The following is a 24,200-nucleotide window of genomic DNA, read 5'->3' on the forward strand; positions in this document are numbered from 1 at the left end:
CTGGAAAGTTTCTCATTTGTTTTAATATTTTCTGTAGTTTTATCACAGAAGTGATTCTCCTGGATAAGCCAACCACAGGACTGGATAGCATGACAGCCAGTCAGATAGTGGTGCTGCTTGCTGAGTAGGCCAGAAGGGATTGAATCGTAATAGTGACCATCCATCAGCCCCATTCAGAACTTTTCTGAGTGAGTAGATATAGTAGATGAATCAGGCACTCCGTATTCTTGTTTTAACTGGAGGGATTGGCGGTGCAGAGTCAAATCAAAAGATTGTGGGTTCAAGCAAAATAAGTGCCTTTTAGCAACTTAAATAAACATCTAAATATCCACCTCTGTTTTGATGAAATGCTTTAAAGATCTTGCATCAAATAGTTTTTTTGGATATATAAAGACCCCATGAAATCAAAATAGGAGTTTTGTGGTTTTTAGTCCATATCTATTAGCTTTCAGGCCATCGATGTATGCTGGTGTACTCCTAATAGTTTTTGTGCCCTACCTTATTCGGGCACAAATAATGACTTCAAAATGAATAACGGATTCATCTGAATAATAGAAACAATATTCGTTTGACTGATAATCCAAGAAGCATAAGGATAAAGCAACATTTTAAATAAACATATCCAAAATGACAAAGAAATGACGAGTCTGTGAAGTCAATATTAGTAGCCTACTAAAGTGTAAAACTTAGAGTGAAAATGCGCACTGTGTGATTTCTCCACTCAGTTTGCAGTCTCCGTTAATTGTGCACAACTGGAGCTTGTCAAGTGTAACATTAACTAAGACACTACATCATATAGGCTACATTTTCCACTCCTTAAGATGTCTATATTAATGTATCACATGATCCGCACATAATGATTTCCATGTATTCATTTATAAATCAACCTGAGCGCGATGTTAAATTCCTGACCTGAAGTGATTATTTCATGGCGGAACTCGTCTATTCACCTCTAAAAGTTGACAACTTCTATTTTCACATCACCGATTAAGGTAAGTATTTGGTTAAGGCTGTATCCAAAAAGGTTTAAATGCTCCATAAAGGTTTAAATGTTCCATAAAATGCACATCTATTCAGAATAATCCTGCACATGTGATACAAAGAAACTGAAACATGCGCTATCTTTTTTCCCCTCTCTTTAAACTGTACTAAATTTGAAAATGTTAACGTAACAATATTATTATTAGGGGGCCAAGCAGTGAAGCTGCTATTGTAATTGTACTGATTTTCTTCTGCCCTAAAAGTGTCTGAGCGTCAGAGACCGTAAGTCGTGGAGACACCAAACTTGGCAGGATGATCCCAAATCCCCTTCACTAATCAGGCACACCCATCTGACCCTAGGTGGCGCTATAATAAACACCTTTACGTTTTGGCTCTGATCTCTGCAACCGTAAGGGCTAGAATCTAAATTCTTTTTTTTCTCTGATTCCTTGAGTAATTCCCTACAAAACGTATATCTCCGATTTCATTTCTGTCTATCATTTGTCCTGCCATTTTGAATTTTTTGAAAAAACTCCTAGACCGTTAGTCCGATCAGCATGCAATTTGGTAAACATTATCTACAGACCCCCTGACAAAATGTTATCAAAAGAATTTCGATACGTGAAATCGTTCCAAAGATATTAACGATACAATTCTTTTGGTTTAATGCGATTTGAGTAATTGATCAATATCTACTCAACGTAAACTCCAAAAGTAACCAAACTCGGTACACATAGTCAACAGGACGTTTAGAAGACATCAGCAAATTTTCGTACAATTTCACCCCTAGGGGGCACTACAACTACAAAACTGTCATAACTTTACAGCCGTTTGAGCGACAAAGTTCAAATTAAATATGCATCTTCTTTGGTTCAAATGCTAACATATTCTTAAAAAATATATTTGATAAATTAACAAAAATGGCTGACTGTAAAAATAGATGGAACCCTATTATAACAAATGGAACCTATTATAATGTGTTACCCAAATAGCCTCCTGTATGAATTATATTGCCTCCAAAGCTTTTGTTAATGTAGCTGTAGGTATTAATTTAGGCTTTTTCCAGTAATAGGATACAAAATAGGACTTGAAACTAAATGTCCAAAAATGTTGACAGTCAACCTCAGGATGTCAAACTGAGTATATAAACTGTTTATTTTATTTATTTATTTATTTAAAAAGTACTAGCTACTTTTCATGCAAGGTTATTTATATGTATATTTTTCGATATGTCCCGTCCCAACCTTCCTTTTTTAATAGGAAATATATCAACACAGGAAAGAAAAATGCATTTTTAGTACTTATTTAGTAGTATTACATATTTTACATATAGTACGTGGATTTACATACATTTGTGGTGAGTTGTATGTGATGATACAAGTCAAAGAGCAAACAGATGTTTAAATATCTACAGATCTTTAACAGAATAGCAATCATGAGCCAAGGAGAGCTGGTGTTTTGTGGACAGTCTGAAGACATGGTGGATTTCTTCAGCAGCTGTGAATATGAGTGTCCCGAGTACTGCAACCCCTTTGATATTTATGGTAGGACTGTTGATGTAGACTCAGGAGAGTCACTTTCTATTCCTTTTTCTTTCCTCCATACTTCTGCCTGTAATGCAACGCAATGCAATGCAAAACAAAAACAAAAAAAAAATGTAAAAATATTGTTTTCCAGTAAAATATATATAAACATGCTTAAACAAGATACATTTACTTGTAAAGAAAGACTTTCAGAGAATATATCTTGAATTAAGTTACAATTACAAGTTACAAAGTACTTAACTTTTTACTGGAAAACTAGACAGCAATACTGATAAAACACATAGTGAGTGAATTTGCCTGTTTTAAGGTGTAATGGTAGAAAAACCATTTACCTTTACTGCTCAAAACAGCTGAGGATTAGGGTAAGGGCATTGTGTTACAATTTGTGTGTGACAACTTGCTCTGCTATCATTTTTGATTGACAGTGGATCTGACCTCAGTGCACACACGCTGCAGTGAGAGGGAAGCTGCCACCTACAGCCGCATGTATGACATCACATCAGCCTATCGGAACTCAGAGATTTATAAAGGCATGCTGGGACGGATCGAGCAGAGCTGCCAGAGACCAGAAAAACCCATGATCCCTTTCAAAAGTCCCCCAGTTGCCTGTCCAAACTCAATGTCCTCCTCAGGTAAAACAGTAGCCATACCAATGGCTCATCCCTCCATTTCTTAAAAAAAAAAAAAAATGTAGGTTACAGTGAGGCATTTACAATGAAAGTGAATGGGGACAATTTTTAGAGGGTTTAAAAGCAGAAAAGTGAAGCTTATAATTTTATAAAAGCACTTGCATTAATTCTTCTGTTAAAACTAATTTATTATTTGATCTGTAAAGTTGTTTAAATCTTAATTTTTACAGTCATTTTTGCATTTTAGAGTTTGTTGACAATACATCAAAGATTTACTTTAACTTCACACAGAAAAGGTTGGTAAGCAGTTTTATCAATTAAAATTATGGTAACACACATATTGTTTATGTCTTGTGGCTGTACTTTTGAAACAGTGAGTAATTTTAATGTTTAAGGATTGGCCCCATTCACTTCTATTGTAAGTGCCTCACTGGGACCAAGATTTTTGCTTTTTTTATTTTTTTTTAAAGAAAAATAATTTTTTGTGCTAATCAATATTATACAAATGCTACAAATGCTGTTGATTGAGCTTAACTTTTATTGAACTTAAAATATTCCTTTAAGGAGCTATTTCTACCCAATCTGACCCTTAGGGATAAAAAAGGAAAATTCTGTAATTATTTACCCAATCTCATATCATTCCAAACCCATATGACTTGGAACAAATAAGCAAATATATATGATTAAAGGGCTGTCATGCTGCAAAATGAGTAAAAGCACTTAAGTATCATAAAAATGTTCCATATGACATTGACTATAGTATATTTTCCAGTTCTTCTATAATGACTGAATGATGAACAGAACATAACTGAAGTGTGTGGCCAGGATATTCCTCAAAATTTCCCCTTTTCCATGTTCCATGGAAGAAAGAAATTCAAACAGGTTCGTAAATAGGGTAAACAATGACAGAATTTTCATTGTCCGGTGAACAATTCCCTTAAATTATTTTGTTGGTGTAACTAATGTAGTCCAGTTCATTCAAGTCACATTATATTTAAATTAAAGTAAATAATATTTTGACTTGGCAGTTTACCAAATTAAGCATATTTTTAGGGACCTGAAAAATATTTTTACAGTTAATACAGTTCATCTTCCATTTATTTCCCTCTATCTTACACAAACTTATTTGTGTATGCAGAAGGAATATGTGAATGTCTCGTGACAGGATGGGTACTCTCATGCGCTTCTCTCAGAATCTCATCTACGGCCTCTTCTTTGCTTTTTTTGTCATGAAGTTGGAAAGTGATGTTTCAAAAGGTGCCGTGCAGGACCGAATTGGCATAATCTACCAATCCAAGGGTGCATTGCCCTATACTGGCATGCTAAATACTGTGGCTCTATGTAAGTATCTCATCCACAGTCAGTGCCTCAAAATATCCCTGGGATCATTTTTTCTTAGTTTTGAGAAAAAAATCAGAAAAACTTGTTAACATAATTTTTTTTTCTTTCTTTTTTTTTTTTTTAAGTGTGCATGATTTTATAAAATGCCAGTTTTACAGCCTTGTTAGAATGTAGTGATGCCAGTATATTCCCAAATCACAATTTAAAGAGATGGTGGGAAAGGAGAGGCAGCAGTTAGATTGATTAAGCCAATCCTTCTGAAAAACATCCAATCCATGTCCTTCTGTCATTTATACAGTATATCAGCTCATGGCTGATAAGAGATCACATCTAGTAGGTCACCAGATAACAGTGAGAAAAAATTACTGCATAATTTCAGTGAATATCGCTTGAGCTTGAACATAGAGCTCTTGAGATAGCACATAATTGGTACTCCGAAACATCTCTGCTACTGTATTTTTACCTTTCATTCTTCCAATTTAAATTGAAAGTTCTACATAAGGATGAAAAAAGTGTCTAAATGTTAACTGTCTGGGTACTCATATTCTTCTTGATTGAAAATATACTCTTTTTAAACAGTTCCTGCTTTAAGGGCCATTGCTGATCAGGAGAGTAAAGATGGCTTGTACCAGAAATGGCAGATGTTTGTGGCCTACATCATTCATATCCTCCCCCTTCAGTATAATCAGTGTATTTATCTTCACCTCTTTCCTATACTGGTAAGTATTAGTGTGTGTTTGTGTGAAGCTACAGTTCATTAGAGCTTGGGTCAGGGTTATTATGGTTCAAATCTGGGGTCATGTCCTGGGGATCTTTTTATCTCTCACTCTCTCTATTTCAAATTTAAGTTTTGCTTTATGGATCTTGACCCTGTGCTGTTTCTCTGGGTGTGGCTTGGTATTTCAGGACTGGTGGCATGAACCCAGATCCCTTGCGATTCCTGTGTTTTTCAGCAGTGGTTATGGTGTTGCACATCATAGGTGAACTCTTAACGCTTGTCTTGTTGTGTGTCGTTCAAGACCCCAATATGGTCAGCGTTGGGTGGCTCTTCTGAATGTTGCTGGTATCATGGTAGGCTCTGGATTTTCAAGGTGAAGAAATGGTTTTGACACCCACTTTTTAGCATTTAATAACTAAAAAAAGGTCACAGTTGATTTATTATTTTTTAGAGACATTTTAAATCAGTTTCTAAACATGTAGAGAACATATTGCATTGCAAACATCACATACATAATTAGTTTATTTTCTACCCCATTAGTAAATAGTTTGTTCTTGTTTTAAATCTAACAAAATTTAGTGACAGGTACCCCAGTGGTCAAATGCCAGTTTGCCAGCAGAAAATATTTAGAAACATAAAAAAAAAAAAAAAAAGTATACATTCAAAAAACAAAAAGGTTGCAACACACACATTTAAAACAAGTCTCCCTCCACTGCCCCTCCCCGAGAGCCTTCTAAAAATGCTAAATAGCTGCCCCATTTCTTAATGAACAAACCCATGTTGCCTAGACTTCTATATGACAACTCTTCCAATGCCGCTACCCAGCCCATCTCCGTGTACCACTCACGAAATGAGGGCGCTCCAGCCGATTTCCATCCCCTAAGGATGACCTACCCAAAGGACCCAATTCTTCATGCATTTATCCCCTACATCAATGACCGCCCCATCACTTAAAATGCAGAGTCTGGGGCAAAATGAAATTTGAGTGTCCAATACGTCACACATAAAACTCTGAATTCTCAACCAAAATTCTTGGATCTTAACATACCACCAAAAAACATGGGGTGTGTGCCCGTCTTCTGATTGGCATCACCAGCAGGTGGGTGTGTCTTTAAGATCAAGCCTATACAATCTAGAGGGTGTCCAATATAATCGATTCAAAATCTTAAATTGCATAAGGTGCACCCTTGCATCTCTAGATGTAATCTTGATGTTTTTTAGAATCCTAGCCCACACTCCCTCCTCCAATACCAAGTTTAAATCTTTCTCCCATTATCTCTTGACAGAAGTTAAAGCTCCGTCCCCCAGACTCTGAAAGAGCAGGGAGTAATACACTGATGCCTCATGACCTCTTCCAAAAGCAATAATCTCCACTCCCAGAGTAGAGATTTATGTTTTAAACAAAATAAGACAAACAATTTGCCAATAGGATATGAAACATTATTTAAATTCAAGTAATATTCTCTAAATAATTTCTAACATAATTTTTTGTGTCTTGTTTTAAGGATATTTAGACTTTTTTTTTTTTTTTTTTGGTGACAAAATACTAATTAAAGAAGCATTCCAGGTTCAATACAAGTTGAGCTCAATCGAAAGAATGTGTGGCATAATGTTGATTACCACAAAAATTATTTCGACTCATCCCTCCTTTTCTTTAAAAAAGCAAAAATCTGGGTTACATTGAGGCACTTACAATGGAAGTGAATGGGGGCCAATTTTGGGAGGGTTTAAAGGCAGAAATGTGAAGCTTTTAATTTTATAAAAGCAATTACATTAATTCTTTTGTTAAAACTCATGTATTATTTGAGCTGTAAAGTTGTTTAAATCATAATTTTTACAGTACTTTTAGGGTATTAGGGTTTGTTGACATTAAATCATCATGGCAACAAAGTTGTAAAATTGGATATACTGTAATTTAACACAGAAAAGGTTAGCAAGCGATTTTATCAGACTAAAATCATGTTAACACATATTGTTTATGTCTTGTGGCTATAATTTCTGAAACCGTGTGTATTTAAACGTTTACAGATTGGCCCCATTTACTTCCATTGTAAGTGTCTCACTGAAACCCAGATTTTTGCTTTTTTAAAGAAAAGGAGGGGCAAGTCAAAATTAATTTTTTTGGTAATCAATATTATGCCACAAATGCTGTCGATTGAGCTTAACTTGTATTGAACCTGGAATATTCCTTTAAGAGTAGGATTGTTTCATGTAAAATGGTATTTAACTGCATAGAACAGATTTAATTAATTACTATCCAAAAATAGCAACAAAATGTCATGTTTTATAATCTTATTAAGGGTTTTAAACAAATGCCTGTGGTGTTCCAATGGCTGAGTTATCTAACCTTCCAGAAGTATGGCTGTGAGCTCCTGATCATCACTGAGTTCTATGACTTAAACTTCACTTGTAGTAAGACAAATTCTCATTATCTTTAAACTAATACATTCTTTCACACAAATAATGAATGTTTTGCATATACCTAGACATCTTCTGACCAGGATCATGAACTGTAGAAAATGGCAATGCTATGATAGATCAAGGTTATCCTGGAGCTCTCTCCCATTACACACAAGACTTCCTTCTGCTCTATGCATTCCTGCCTGCGCTTGTAATACTGGGCATCATCAGACGCTAAGCTTTTGAGTGTGTGTCTTTAAGCAAATGTGTATAAAATGTTATTTTAAGACTCAAATGTGTATAAAATGTTATTTTGTACATAGGGTATGTATGGGTTATACATTTTTTGATCATATCGACACACACACACCCACACATAAACACACACACACCCACACACACACACACCCACACAAATTAAAAAATATATATAGTAAACCCCAACATAAACATGAAAGGTGAATGTGTTTACATTTTCCACAATTAAGAATACATTTTCTCCTTTACTATTTCTGTGGTACTGACTAATTGCTAATTTATAATGTGACTGTAAATACTCTGTTAAATGTTTAATAATTAACTAAAATCTGTAACCTGATCTTTTTTTTTTTTTAATTCATTTAGACATATTTTTTTTTATCTTACAGAATAGTACAATAAAAATGTGTTCTATGCCCATAATGTGTTACTTATTCTTACATGTGCTATTGAACACACATATTGATTCACCACTATTCTGTTACAAGTAAAATGCAGCGATTTTATAAAGCCTACAAATTAAATTTTTTTACAATTTTATAACGTGTTATGTTGTACACATTACATTTTTCCATACCATGAAGAATTTATCAACTTACCATATTTAGGATGGGATATAAACATTTAATTAATGCACAAAATCAATACAAACAACCAAAAAGGGCCTTCACTACACTCAAAACAACAAAATACAGTAAAACATTATAATAAAATAAAATACAATAAATTACAAATACATTTTTAAAAATGCAATAATTTTTTCATTATTAGCAGGGCTTCTGTGACTTTATGATTCAATACTATTATAAACAATGGGGGAGATTTGAAAATTCAGCATTTTTGGAAAAAGAAAAACTTCATTTCCCATAGTACCCTTGTTCTTGCGTCATCAAACAGCGACGTTACCCCTCGCAACAGTAATCAGGCGTCTCCAGTCTACAAACATCCGTATACAGGACAAAATCTTAACTCGCTTCTTTAATGAAAGCAGTCATACAATAACGATACTAAAACAGTTATAATTCCTAAAATAAAGTAAGTTACTTTTTGAGTTATTATACTAAATAGTATTTTATTTCAAGTTTAGTTAGCTTACGGGCCATCGCACTGCTGCACTAGTAAGCGCTCCTGCGAATGCAAATCAATACAAGGCTGTAGATTGCTGCTATTCACATCATTTTGTCTTGTAGCGCGGATACATTGTGGGATGTGGCTGCAGCAGAAGTGCGCAACAGGGAGAACAGGACAGGTGAAGAGGATGCTGAGGAAAATGTACACTTCTCAACCGAGAGAACCGTTTTCTTTATGGGCAGTAAAGCAGGGGTACGTCTTCAATATACCTCTCTAAACACTTATGCTGTGTGCACAGATCATGACCTACTTAAAGGATTACTTCACCCAGAAATAAAGATTCAGTCATTGTTTATTCACCCCTGTGTTGTTATAATCCTCTATGACACAAAGGGAGAAACTGAAAAAAATTGTGCTCAGTGATGTCACACAATGGCAGTTTATAGTGACCATCTCTTCAAGCTTCAAAAGGACACAAAAATATAATTCAGAAGTCTTATAAATTATTCTATGAGACTCGTCTTGTTCTGAAGGAATACGATAAGGTTTGGTGAGAAACAAACCGAAATCTAATGTATTATTTAGTTAAAAGTAAACACAACACAGCTGCACAAAAACAGAGAACAGAACTTACTAAACATGTCTGAAGAGTTTGTAGTTGAAGAAATTATGCATTTCTATGCCCAGCCTTATTTTTTTGAATGGAGAACTCGGAAATCAAACAGAAACATAGAGGAGGCTACAGGCAGCCACATTCACAACATGTCCTAACCTGACGGCAAACAACACTCGATAAAAGGTATATTTTCTGTGTTAATTAGTTTTTGTCCTAACCAGCAGTGATGAGCGATGATACATTCTATCGATCGCTTGTTTTCTATTTTCGGCATTGCAACAGGTATCCGTCCACTGTGAACTGGCACCGGTCCAAAAACTTTCAAAAAAAATAAGGCTAGGTGTAGAAATGCATAAATTCTTCAACTACAATCTCTTAAGGCATTTTTTTGTAAGTTCTGTTCTCTGTTTTTGTGCAGCTGTGTTGTGTTCTGTTGTCGTAATCGCTGTGGGAGACCTGATTTTAGATAAATAAATGGGTTTCTGCTTGAACGCCCCAGTATCGCGAAGGGCGCTGCATGAACTGTTGCTCTCGTGCCCTGTCATGAACGTGCACAGGAGATCAACAGTCAGTGAACATTTTTACAAAATAATACATTTGATTTTGCTTTGTTTCTCACCAAACCTTATTGTATGCCTTCATAACAATCATGAGTCTCATGGAGTAATTTATTAAGACTTCTGGATTATACTTTTGCATTCTTTTGTAGCTTGAAGAGGTGGTCACTATAAACTGCCACTGTATGACATCACTGATCACAACCTTTTTTCACAATTTCTCACTTTGTGTTAAGAAAAAGAAAGTCATTTAGGGTTATAATAACATAAAGGTGAGTAAACAATGACTGAATTTTCATTTTTGGGTGAACTATCCCTTTAATTGAAGTTTTTAGGGTTTGATTTAGGGCTTGCAAAGTACTGTATGTGGTTATGCCAAACATTTCAAGGAATAGTTCATCCAAAAATTAAGATTCTTTCATTGTACCCTCATGTTGTTTCAAACCTGTATGCTGTTATTTTTTCCGTGGAACACAAAACACAGAGATTTTTTGTTCATGCATCGACAGCTTATAGTGACCATAGTCCATAAAACTCATGTGCTATATTCTTAAGATTCTGAAGTTGTACAATACCTTTGTATAAAGAATAAACAGAATTTAAGTGGTTAATGCCGCATATTCAAAAAATGGCACTTGAAGATTAGTATTATCGTTATTTACTCACTCTCGAAAGACTTCAGGATGAGTAAATAATGACTTTTTAATGAAATTTCATTTTGAAACAAAAAAAAAATCAACAACTCATAAAAATGTAACAATCCATCTTATCTTTTAGGGTAAAACAGCAATATTACTGCGATTTCTTGACAGGTAAATATGAGTGTCATACTGTACTTTTGTTTTTACGTTTTTTAGAGTATTGCTGTGGCCACATATTTGTGTTTTTTTTCTTCAAACCAGAGATGAAGCACCTAAACCTACACTGGCCTTGGAGTACACTTTTTGTAGAAGGGCAAGAGGGCATAATACAGTACAAAAATTCTCAATTTTTTATAGTTGTGATAAATATGGATTTCCCTTATAAGTCAGATATGTACAAGTCTTAGTGTTATGTGAAAATGTCATAAAGCTTATTCTCTCTTTTGTATTAGTATACAGGCTTATGTACTCTATATATACAGTATCTATCTATGTATATATATATATATATATATATATATATATATATATATATATATATATATATATATATATATACTCATGCACATATAATCATATACATTTATCTCTTTTTTTACTTTCTCTACAGTCTAAAGACATAGCTCATCTGTGGGAACTGGGAGGTGGCATTTCCTTATCAGATCTAGTTCAGATTCCCATCACAGCTGACAATATCAGGTTTGACTCACAAACACTCTATTTTAATGTACAGTATATTTTTATTATTATATGTGTCTTTTCTTCATCTTAGAAAAAAACAATTGGAAATATAGCTGCAAGCATCAATACCGGGGTCAAGCCAATTATCGGAACCATGAGAAGCATAGCATTTTTAGAAATAGCATTATAATTTTTATGACTAAATTCAAAATGGCCGACACCAAAAATGGCCAACACCAAAAATGGCTGACATAGGAAAACGCAGTATCATTCGACTCAGTACGTAGCACTTGATCTAGAGACTTGATCTAGAGACGTTATTTTTCAGCAAAAGTGTTCAAAAGATATAAGCCAAAAAAAATCAGTTTTTGCTATCTCCTGACCAGTAGGGGGCAGTGCGCCAAAACATTGCAGGTAACCTCAGGGCCAAATGGTGATGACACGTACCAAGTTTCGTACCAATCCCTCAAAGCGTTGCAGAGATACAGTCTCTAGTTAAATTTTGCGCATTCTTCATCAAATTCGTTGAAGTGCAAAAACGGTATGGTTTATCAAAATTCTGTGAATAATTTTTGTCATGAGTGCCTCTAGATGATGTAGGCCAATTTTCGTGCAAATCGGACAAACAGTCTAGGAGGAGTTTGAAAAAGTAGGTTTTCAAAACATTTAAAAATGGCGGACAGGAAGTTTGCTCGATAATGACATAATTGGTATCATTGTGCTCGGCATGAACCACGGAATCTATCAAGACCAGTCTCATGACAGTAGGCAAAAGGAGTCAATAGCTATTAGCATTTTTAGAAATAGCATTATAATTTTTGACCACAAGGTGGCGCTGTCCCGAAACTTTTTGAGTCCCTTCAGAGCATGGTGCTAAAGACACATACCGAGTTTCGTAACGATAAGCCAAGTTGTTCGTAAAATACAGCATTTTATGACAAAATGGCCAACATAGGAATTTTTCTCGCTATACCCCACTGAATCTAATGAGACCACTTTGATGATTTTATGACAAACTGTTTAGAAGTTATAAGCAAAAAAGTGCTTTTTTCATATCTCGTGACCACTAGATGGCACTGTTCCGAAACTGAGCAGGCACCCTTGAGTCATGGTGCCTATGACAAATTATAAGTTTGGTTTGAATACGCTAAAGCGTTACGGAGATATACCCTCATGTCCATTTTGGCGTGCTCTTCATCCAATTCGTTGAAGTGGCATTCGAAAACGGTATGGTTTATCAAAATTCTGTGAATAACTTTTTGTCGTGAGTGCCTCTAGATGATGCAGGCCAGTTTTTATGCAAATCGGACAAACGGCTTAGGACGAGTTCGAAAAATAGGTTTTTCAGATAATTCAAAATGGCGGAAAAATTTTCATGACAGAAAATGACGTCATAGGGTGCAATCGAATCGTCTTGAGCCAAGGAGTCAGAGGAAAAAGATTTTCATTTCTAAGACTCACGGTTCAAAAGTTATTAACATAAACGTGAGTGCAAATTTGGGCAGTTGGTGGCACTAGAGGGTTTGAGATACAGATGCCAAATTTGCTGTGGTAATAGATCAGACTGTCCTCTATCTGTGTGCCAAATTTCATAACTTTCCCGCAAGTGGTTCTATAGGCTGCCATAGACTCAAGAGCGGAAGAAGAATAATAAGAAAAAAGCTTGACCCCTAATAACATACCAAAAGCAAATGCAAACCAATGATATTTTTGTTTACAGTGCATTGTGTGTGGTTCTTGTTCTGGATCTGTCCAAACCCAATGCTCTGTGGGAGACCATGGAAAGGCTGCTCGAGTCAGCTCGAAGCCAGGTGGAAAAAGTGTGTGCCTTACTCCAAAAGACAAGAGAATCCAGATCTGGCAAACAACAGAACCAGAACAGAGTCCCACAAGTCCTCCACAAGGATTATCTGGTGCGAGTGAATAACATAAATGTAACACTTCATTTATAGCAATTGTTCTATGTCATTTATGTCTCTAACATTAAACATTCTCTACTCAACAGGACAGAGAGCTCATAAACCCTTTCCCTGTTCCTCTTCTCATAATTGGTAGCAAGTTTGACATCTTTCAGGTACAAACCTCACTACATTTCAGACGTTTAAGTATAAAAACTGAACTGCATGTTCTTTCCATTTATTCATACTGAATCGTTTCCTTGTAGGACTTTGATTCAGAGAAGAGAAAGGGGATCTGTAAGACTCTACGCTTTGTAGCCCACTTCTTTGGAGCATCATTAATTGTAAGACTAATTTTTTACTAAAGGAATAAATAATTTTTTATAACAGTTTGATGGTATAACAGTTTGATTGTAACCTTCAGAAATTTGTAGCTTACGGTATTGTAATTTGCATTTGAAAAATAATTTTGTGCGATAACTCAGCTTTACTAAATAAGTTGTTCTTTTTGTATTTTCCCTTTGGTAAATATTGTGTTGTAATGCTCTCTGTCTCCATAGTTCACCAGCAGTAAGTCAGAAACCACAATGTCTAAAGCCAGGAGTTTTGTCAATAAGCTGGCGTTTGGGACTGAAAAACCGTATGAACTTTTCACTTCAAATCTGAGAAATTCTTCATTATTCAGGTTTTTTATTCACAGTATAAAAACAAAGGGTTTACTTTTTCTTCCATTCTGTTAGAAAGTCAGTTTCTACAGACCACAGCAAACCTCTGGTTATTCCAGCGGGCCAAGACTCCCTCAGTCAGATTGGTAAAATGCATTGTACTTTAATTTTATTAAATGCTACAGTATGTTTTTTTTAATGATCTTTGATCAGTATAGATTAAAGTTATTTTATCAAGAAAAAGATTCAAAACTCATTAGCAGCATTATTCAGAAGTGTGTTAAAAGAGTGTTGTGTTCTGCATATGGGTAGCTGACATGACAAACTGTCAAGCAGCAACAACAGTGTCCTGCTAATAAAACTAGATTAAACAACCTTATTGCTTTTTCAATATATATATATATATATATATATGGTAACTTTACACTAAGGTTGTATTTGTTAAAAGTATTTGAACAGTACATTTACAGCACTTATTAATCTTGATTAATCTTAATTTTAACATATACTAATACATTTTTAAAATTAGAAGTTGTATATGCTAACATTAGTTAATGCATTATGAACTAACATAACCTAACTATGAAAAATTATACTTTTTATAAATTAACATTAACAAAGATGAATAAATGCAGTAATATGTTGTTTATTGTTAGTTCATAATTCCTAATGCACTTACTAATGTTTAACATATAGGACCTTATTGTAAAGTGTTACTATATGCATACAGTTTTCTGGCCCTATTTTTAAGAGTGCTAGCGCTAAATTCAGTGCTATGCCTTAAGTCATAAGTGCAAAGTCAGTGGGCATGGCCATGAAGTTTTGGTATTTTTGAGCAAGCATGCACTAAGTCTAGGCACAAGTGGGTTTGGTGAAATTGCGTGCCCAAGGTGCTAATTGGGTAGAGTGCAATTTAATTAGGAGGTTCTTCTCTAATTATTGCAGCGTCTGTGTCCTATTATATAGTTCAATCCCTCAAGCACCAGAAATATAAACAAAGAAAACACATTCATAAGAAGTTGGTGGTAAGTTGGTGGACTGTATGCAATGAATTAGAAGAATAAAAATATGGACTTACATTATTTTGTGTATTAACTGCGTCTTTGTTAAATGGGATATGCTCCTTTTACATGCATGGAAAATGTGGTTTAGGATACGAATGTAGGCTCTGTTAAATAATAGAGAATGTAAGTATTATTAATCATTTTCATCTACTGACGCACAAATCATGGATTGTAATAACAGATATTGTATCGGAACACACTTCACTTCTACCGGTTGATGTTGAAAAATTAAATTCATTTATTGAAATACAAAAAAATTAAACTAAAAATATTGCTAAATGAAAATTACACTTGAAAATCTAATAAAAATCACAAAGTTCTAAAACAAAATCATACCAAATCTAAACCGACCTCTCCAACTTCTTCCACTGGCCCCTTTTGAAGTGATTTAATCACTCTATGACAACAGGTGGAAAAATACCTATACAAATTAGATCGTAAATACAATTGTAAATATAAACATATTAATAATAATTGAAAAATAAACCATGACCTATAGATAGTTTAACACAAATCTAATACATTTTGTTTCATAAAAAGGCTATTGTTGTGGACATAATTTGATGTTCCACTAAATTAGGACATGAACTTTATTACCACCTGCTGGTGGAATCTCCAAACTGCAAATGCAGGAACTGAATTTGAACTTTGTGCTGAAAACAGACATATTATTGAAGCATCTTAGTGCAATGACCTATTTCTCAGGAAGATAGAAAATTGTGCTTTGCGCCACTTCGTTACCATACAATACACCCACAGTAGCGCAAACACTCCCACCCACACCCACTTGCACTGGCACGGAAATTGACCATAGAATTAGCGCTCTGACAAAAATTGGATAAGACATAGTGCATGATTGTAGCACGTTGCGCTGTGCTTTGAGCAGTCTTCATATTAAAAAAAAATTTTAATCTCAAAGAAATGGTGACCAGTTGCATCCATCCATTTTCTATAGCCACTTATCCTATATAGGGTTGCAGGTAGTCCTGGAGCCTATCCCAGCTATCTCGGGCCAAAGGTGGGGAAACACCCCCAAAAAAGGTTCATATTATTTGTGAAGTAAGTAACCAAATCTGTAGGTGTTCAATATATTTTGATTCATTCATCCTCTAGGTCCACCCATGACCTCTGATGTTGATATTGGAGCCCTACATGCCAAAAACCCCTTAGAACTTTGGAAAAAGTTTTTTGAAAGGGTTTTCCCACCAGAGGTACCTTTTACTATGCAAACAAAAGCACACTAGAACCATAATAAACACCTGCCATGCCATATTATGTAAGCACCATTGCACAAAAAATATCTCCTGACTGTTTTGTCTTCAGAACATCAAGGAACGGAAAGAGCTGAAAGATCCTGCCAAAGACCCCCAGTACAACGAGCCCCTAATAGACTCCATGAGGGGACAGAAAGACCAGGTACAAGATCACCACAGCCTCCAAATATTTTATTTGTTAAATAAAGCTATCATTAAATCCTTTTTGCCTGTTTTTGTCCTCTATTAACCTCTAGTCATGTGTGTTATATAACGCTGCAGTAAAGCTGTGTAAAAGCGGTTTTAATGAGCTATATTATGCTATATTATATGGATACATGCCCTGCTTTACTTTGAACTATATGAATGAAACCCTGCACCACACACCCTATGCCCTTCAGTAGCCTCTCACCTACTGTGCTTTATTGGTGGTGTATTCTATTGGTGGATCACCAAGTGATTGCAGTCATCAGCCAATAAAACTGAGAGAGCCACTCAATGTGCTACATACATTGCATATGTCACGGTTTCTGAACCCATTTAAAATCATAAAGTAAACCATAATAAGATATGCTTTTGATATGCCATATTGCCAGGTTCCAATATGCATAACTGCAAAAATTAGATGAGTGAGATGACACTTTGGTTAAAACTAATTTTTATTGGTTTACTCATGATAAAATATCAGCTACATGACTGTATTTTATGTATTTGAGGACACATTGTATTACAATAAATTAAACTTTTTATTTTCTCATCTCTTTTCCTAGGAGCTGGAGCAGTACAAGAGAGAGCAGGCGAAGTCCTGGAAGAATTTGGCTCTGGACCCATAAATTTAAGTATTACATCTAAGCACGGTACCACATGGACTTAGATGTAATGTTTGATGTAAGGTATGTACAATACTATTTAGCTACATTATTCACTTTCATTATGTACAATAAAGGATGATGAGTTTTAGCTATAATCTATTTATTTTGTGTAATGGCACTGTTTCACCTTTGTAATTAAATTTTTTTATCTACATTTTGTTAGAAATTATAATTTGGACCATGTATTTTGAAAATGAATTACTAAATGTATACAGTGCATTTTGCTGCTTCAGTGTTCAAGGATTTCTCTTTAAAGCACCCTTAATGAATAATACCAAAGACACAAAACACAGGTCTAGTTCCAAATTAAACAAAAACGTTTATTTAGTATGTTGTCCCCCCCTTACTGAGAATATGCAAAAATATAAAAAAGAAAAAAAGTGCCATAACAATTAAATGTATCGAAATAAAGAAAAATAAATAAACAGTACATTGATTAAAAACAATGGAAAAAGGGAACAACCACTGATATGATACACAATGTGTAAACCACAAAGGGAAAATTGATGTACCAAGCATTTTATCTGCTCCCATACAGGGGTAGACCATCTCACACAGGTTAAGTTTTTATGTAAAAGGGAAATCCCACTGTAAAGGCATCTTCTAATGGATACAGTAGGATGTAGTGGTGTCATAATCATGTCTTTATTTTTTTATACCCTGAATTTACTATTCCATGTCACATTACACCTGTGATGTGCAAAATTAAACTTTAGCACACTAAATCTTTTCATCCTCAAAGACAGAAAGACTACAGAATACAGGGCACTTTGTGACATCAAACATTTAAAGCCCACAGTATGTATTCTGTCTGGTACAGTACCTAACTGCACTATTTTCTAAGTCTAAGTCTAATTACAGTTACGCTGTGTACGAAATACTCTTCCTACAGGGCTTCACAATGAAAGGCCAGGTTTGTGGTTCAGGATTATTCCTTCACCATACCCCCTAAATAATACAGACAAGCAGCAGAAGAAACAAAACTTGGGTATATGGTAAACAAACACGCACACAAACGTGGAACATATCTCTTCAGAAAAAGAAGACTAGTAGGTATTCGGGCATCATGAAGACAAAGACAATCTATGCAAGTAATGTGAAATATGCCAGAAAAATTGTTAGTACACACATCACTGACAGTCATAAGGCTTAGTCAGCTCTTAAAGGAATATCCGGGTTCAGTACGTTAAGCTCAATCAACAACATTTGTGGCATAATTTGATTACCACAAAAATTTATTTTGATTCATCCTTGAATTACAGAAAATCTGGGTTCCAGTGAGGCACTTACAATGTAAGTGAATGGGGCCAATCCGTAAACGATAAAATACACACAGTTTCAAAAGTATACAACAATACGTAAACAATACGTTTGTTAATATGATTTAAGTGTGATAAAATCGCTTACTGACCTTCTGCGTAAAGTTAAAGCCAATTTTACAATATGTTGCCATGACGACGTGACGCCATAAACCGTTATCCCGCAAAAACAATTTAACAGGTCAAATAATGAGTTTTAACAGAAGAATTAATGTAAGTGCATTTATACAATTATTAGCTTCACATTTTTGCCTTTAAAACCCCCCAGAAACTGGCCCCAATCACTTCCATTGTAAGCGCCTCACTGTAAACTTGATTTTCTTTTTTTTAAAGAAAAGTAGAGACGAGGTGGTAATCAACATTATGCCACAAATACTGTCGACTGAACTTAACTTGTATTGAACATGGAATATTCCTTTAATAGTGCTGGAGCTCTTAAAAGGGAGCATAAATGAATGAATAATCAAGATTTTGCCAGGGTTCATCAGTGCATGCCATGTGTTCATCTGCAAGTTTCATCTCTATGTTGTTCTATTTGAAAACTAAAAATATTATGCTAATATTTCTTATTAAATGGAAGTAAATTTAAAGGCCCCATGAAATCAAAATTAGAGTTTTTTTGCCTTTTGGCTCATGTCTATTAGCTTTGAGGTCCTTAAAGTTGACAAAATTAGCACACAGATAAACATTTAAAAGGTAAAGTTTTTCTCTTCTGGGAAAAGAAACCCAAATATTGATGACTCATCTTGCACGACACACATTTTTGTCCAATCAAATGCTCTATAGAATGAGAATGCCCCACTTAATACTACCTGCAAAGCCTAGCAAATAACAAATCATGGTTCATGGCTGACTTCACTTCAGCCTATTGCCGACTTTTAAAAAAAAGGGACAATCCTTTCGAAATGCCCAGCCCAAACTTCCTGTTTAAATAGGAAACATGTCATCACAGGAAAGAATAAGGCGCTCGTAAAACGATTTCATGGGGTCACTGAAATTCAAACAGTCATGAATTCTGAACTTACCTTTACATAAAAAATAAAAAATAAAAAAAAAAAAACACCAAGATTTTTTTATAAGCTAATTCTTAGCTTGGATGCACAACAATTTAACACCTAAAAAGCTTTTCGAAATGCAGTTATCTAAATAGACTCAAATTCAAATATACAATTGCTCTGTGTACGCATAGTAATCTGTATTTTTAGTTGGATTGTTGCACTGTGCATAACTTATCAAAGAAGGGTACGCTCAGAGGAGAGCAGACAGGCACTGGAGTTGTTTTTGTCCATTCACAAGGGATATGTCTGGCAATTTACTGGGTGTAGAGCTGGATGGACACTTGCCTCCTGTCACAAGCAGCTGTGTGTGTTTTGGTGTGGTTTTGCAAGTAGTCAGTCCAGATACACAGGTGTGATCCTAAAGGCTAAACTACAGGGTGAAAACAAACATTTCCCATACAGAATCCTGCATGACCACATAGGGTTGAATACATTATACATACACATAAAAGATCCATTCAGGAACAAGCTATGTTGCTTTACTAGTCCAGTTTACAGTTTAATTGTAAAGAAAAAGGTTTTCATTTGCTCAGATCACTTGCTAGCGATGGCACTCTCCTCTCCAGTGGGGTGTGTGCGGTTAAAGTTGAGTCCCACACTGGGTAACTCTTGGCTGGGGCTGGTTATGGGGGGCGGATGGGGGGCTCCGTTACCAGGCAGGGGCCCCCATATGCTCTGAGATCCAGGGCTGGTTCTGGGTTTAGGGGTAGTAGGACTGGTCAAGCCGAGGCTGGTCAAAGCATCAAGTGTTCCATCAGGGTCCACCATGACATTTATAACTGCAGAGATGGACAAAGACATTAGTGGAAAGGAAGAATTTAACTTTATGTACTGAAAAGATGCATATACGTATGCTTTGCAAGTCTTACCTTGAATCTGCTTTTCCACCCTCTTGAGCTCTGTTAGTATAGATGAAATGTCCTAAATGGCACAAATACAAATGAAAAGGAGTACAGATCAACATCAGTTCCTTTGCTAAAGACATGAATGAGAGTTGAAAGTTGTGGCAAATTTAGTGCATATGAACTATTTTTATGGTACTTTAATTTACTGTTCCACAAAATAATAAAATCATAGAGGTTTGGAATAATAGAATTGTCATTTTTGGGTGAATTATTTCTTTAATGAACTTACCTTGTTTGTAGTTTTGGGAAGTGGAACTTCATTTTCTAAACAGAGTTTACTCTCAATATCATCCCAGTTCCTGTCCTTGTCCTTGAACAATATCCTTGAAAATAATAAATAAGAAACTCAGTCCCTGATCTCTAATCTCTGTCTGTAAAGAGTTAAATTATACAATAAATGTTCTGTGAATGAGTCTGACACAAAGGTCAAACTACAGAGATAGAACAGATTAAATATATCTATGACATGACACTGCTCATTTTTAATTCTCTGTTATGTAATTTGATTTGATCAGAAATATTGTAGACATTTATAACTTCATGACTGACCTGATTTTGCCTGCAGTTTTATCTACAGACTGTCGGATTTTGGAAGACAGTTGGGAAACCGATGTCAGCAATAAACTGTCTAGCACGGCCTGTAAATGAAAAACCAACACGACCAGGTCAAGCGATCAATTATAACAAGTTTCCACATAAACAACATCCAGCCAATAAACCTTAAAGGAATTTTCCGGGATCAATACAAAAGGTTAAGCTCAATCGACAGCATTTGTGGCATAATATTGATTATCACAAAAATTCATTTTGATTTGCCCCTCCTTTTCTTTAAAATAAATAAATGTGGGTTACAGTGAGACACTTACAATGGAAGTGAATGGGGCCAATCTGTAAACATTAAAATACTCACTATTTCAAAAGTATAGCCACAAGACAAACAATATGTGTGTTAACATGATTTTATTTTGATAAAATAGCATACTAACCTTTTCTGTGTAAAGTTATATCCAATTTTACAATTCATTGCCAGTACGATGTAATGTCAACAAACTCTACACTGACTGTAAAAATGATGATTTAAACAACTTTACAGCTCAAATAATACACGAGTTTAACAGAAGAATTAATGCAAGTGCTTTTATCAAATTAAAAGCTTCACATTTCTGCTTTCCAAATATTTTGCCCCATTCACTTCCATTTTAAGTCTCTCACGGTAACCTCGATTTGTGCTCTTTTCAAAGAGAAGGAGGGATGAGTGAAAATGATCAACAATTTGCCATAAATGCTGTCGATTGAGTTTAACATGTATTGAACATGGAATATTTTTTTAGTTACAGTATATCAGTATTTATATCGCCAGACAAAACTGAAAAATATATCTAGACCTGATGACACAATTTGTGTACAAAACTGAACATTCATGATAAGAGAATCTAAATCAACAGCTAGACAATAGGTCAATATGAAAGCAACATTTATAATCTTAAATATAACCTAATCTGAAAGTTGAAAGGTTCATACCGGTCTCACCTCATCCCGGTTCCAAGTACGTCTGCGCAGGGCCGTCTGAGGGTCAAGGCTGTCCGGGGCTCGGGGACGAAGCTCCACTGGTCTGCCATTGACCTCTGGGGTTTTGGTGTGAACTACAGGGGGAATCTTCCTGAAGTTTAGACTTTCATCAAAAACTCTCTCAACCAGCTGCAGAAAATTATGATGGAGAAACAATGAAAAACAAATGAGGGTAAAACTATCGAGAACAATTATCCATTTTTCACCTAACGAAAGTTTTTGCTTGCGAACAACATGGTTATGTGGGTCCACCAGTTAGACCAGGTCCAGTTTGGACCAGCATGTAAATTAATTCTGGTCTAAGCTGGTATTATCAGCTGGGAGAAATGTGTTGTAAAGAGCAGTAAGGCCTACCTCCTCCCTGGTGTCGATGGCAGAGCCTGGCGTGGTCGCGGCTGTGCTGACTGTGGTGCTGGGGGCGGTGCCAGAAGAGCTGACCGAGTCAATCTCGCCTGCAACGTCGTGGATCTCCCGTGCCAGGATGGCCAGATCCTTGGCGAGGTCCTGGCTGATCCTGCGCACACAGGGAAATAACCTGTAAACTTTCAGACGGGTGTCTGAAACTAGGGGTGCACAAATACACATACATCATGCAAAATAAACCACAAAAATCACATTAGGTTGTCCCTACAAAATTCAATCACATGCACATATATACAATCCAACATCAAAGTAATCAACTGAACGAATGACAACCAGTACATGCAACCACTTATACATGCTTAAGACATCAAAAATTCATATCTACCCAATTAGTTATGAATCACATATTTGTATATGCTCCAATTCAGATTTAGGTACTTTCTTTGCTGTTATTTGTGTGTTGAAAGGCTTTTTAGTGTATGGCAGAATACCACAAGGTGGCAGTATTGCTAATGAACAGATCACAGATTTGGCAAAGGGTCAAATGTGGCATAGACGTGTTGTTAACGATGCACTAAGTAATTTTTTATGTTTAGGACAGTGGTACTGACACCTATCGGCTTATGTGCAGCATCACGCAAAAGCAAAAGCTTACTGTTACTGATACCATAGTAGAAATACCAGAAAGGGTCCAATTAGAGGGGGTTACCGAGATAAAATTGGTTGTATTCGGATGGTCATGTGATCTCAACCATGAGTGGGAAACAACAACATGAGTGATGACTGGAGTTTTCATCTCATGTGAGAGTACATCATTTTAAACAGTATCATTTGTTTCTTTATGTGCACTTTTTTAAAGTGGAATAAAGGATTTTGTGCACCTTTAAGCAATTATAAATGTGTCTAGTTACTCTGAGGAAATATCTACACTACCGGGCAACTATGTGTCACTTAGAGAAATGAATGAAAAAAAAAGGATAAATACATGGGTGAATGAAAAGTTAAGACAATAATATGACCAAATGTCAAAAAGAATACGAAAAAGAAAAGTAACTTATATCAAGAAGACAGAGAGAGCTTGTGATCAGCTAATATTAGTGTGCCCTGCAGCAGTAGATTTGAACACAATCTCTTTGTGTTTGTTCCAGCTTGTGACTAATATGAGGACATCTCCTGAGATGACTGGCTATGTGCCTGGTTAAACATGTAATATCACAATAGAATGGATACATTAAGAAATTTAGAGCCAGTCTTACTAAAATGATCTATGCTTTTAAAAAGGTTTTCTTTTTAAAGGAATATTCCGGGTTCAATACAAGTTAAGTTCAATCGAGAGCATTTGTGGCATAATGTTGATTACCACAAAAAATAAAAAATAAAATCAACTCATCCATCCTTTTCTTTAAAAAAAAAAAGAATCACAAATCAAGGTTACATTGAGGCACATACAATGAAAGTGAATGGGGGCCAATATTTGGAGGGTTTAAAGGCAGAAATGTGAAGCTTTTAATTTTATAAAAGCACTTACATTAACTCTTCTGTTAAAACTCCTGTATTATTTGAGATGTAAAGTTGTTTAAATTGTAATTTTAGAGTTTTAGGATTCGTTGACTTTACATCGTCATGGAAACAAAGTAGTACATTTATATATAACTTTACATAGAAAAGTGTAGAGCCGAGGTGGGCGGGGCCGGGCTGGAATGAGACACACCCGGTCCCCAATCAGCCTGATGGGGCGCGCGAGGGATAAAGGCGGCCAGGGACGACAGTTCGGGAGAGAGAGAATTCTCGCCTCCT

General features: G+C 35.5%; 2 protein-coding genes across 11 annotated transcripts in view; one reads left to right on the forward strand and one right to left on the reverse strand.

Annotated features, from left to right (window-relative positions):
• Positions 1–2,416: 2,416 nt before the first annotated feature.
• LOC127412027 (cytoplasmic dynein 2 light intermediate chain 1-like) lies at positions 2,417–17,616 on the forward strand. The gene is made up of 16 exons (XM_051648067.1): positions 2,417–2,525; positions 2,951–3,157; positions 5,075–5,214; positions 8,863–8,906; positions 9,062–9,194; positions 10,893–10,927; positions 11,018–11,087; positions 11,367–11,455; positions 13,158–13,350; positions 13,443–13,511; positions 13,602–13,679; positions 13,896–13,975; positions 14,076–14,146; positions 16,178–16,275; positions 16,388–16,480; positions 17,088–17,616. Exons 1-16 carry the CDS (start codon positions 2,417–2,419, stop codon positions 17,148–17,150), a joined length of 1,572 nt encoding a protein of 523 aa, XP_051504027.1. The 3' UTR covers positions 17,151–17,616.
• Positions 17,484–24,200, reverse strand: part of LOC127411768 (centrosomal protein of 170 kDa-like) — a 57,281-nt gene continuing 50,564 nt past the window's right edge. For 5 of the 10 annotated variants that reach the window (XM_051647498.1, XM_051647501.1, XM_051647506.1 and 2 more), the window contains 6 exons: positions 22,395–22,575; positions 21,993–22,169; positions 21,021–21,109; positions 20,701–20,794; positions 20,436–20,487; positions 17,484–20,345 (listed from right to left, as the gene is read on the reverse strand). In XM_051647498.1, the coding sequence (XP_051503458.1) occupies positions 20,101–20,345; positions 20,436–20,487; positions 20,701–20,794; positions 21,021–21,109; positions 21,993–22,169; positions 22,395–22,575 (838 nt within the window). In that variant the 3' untranslated portion in view covers positions 17,484–20,100. The remainder of the gene's footprint in view (positions 20,346–20,435; positions 20,488–20,700; positions 20,795–21,020; positions 21,110–21,992; positions 22,170–22,394; positions 22,576–24,200) is intronic. The other 5 variants (XM_051647499.1, XM_051647507.1, XM_051647502.1 and 2 more) reach the window with 3 other exon arrangements.

The sequence above is a fragment of the Myxocyprinus asiaticus genome, chromosome 21, assembly GCF_019703515.2.
Source record: "Myxocyprinus asiaticus isolate MX2 ecotype Aquarium Trade chromosome 21, UBuf_Myxa_2, whole genome shotgun sequence".
Lineage (NCBI taxonomy): Eukaryota > Metazoa > Chordata > Actinopteri > Cypriniformes > Catostomidae > Myxocyprinus > Myxocyprinus asiaticus.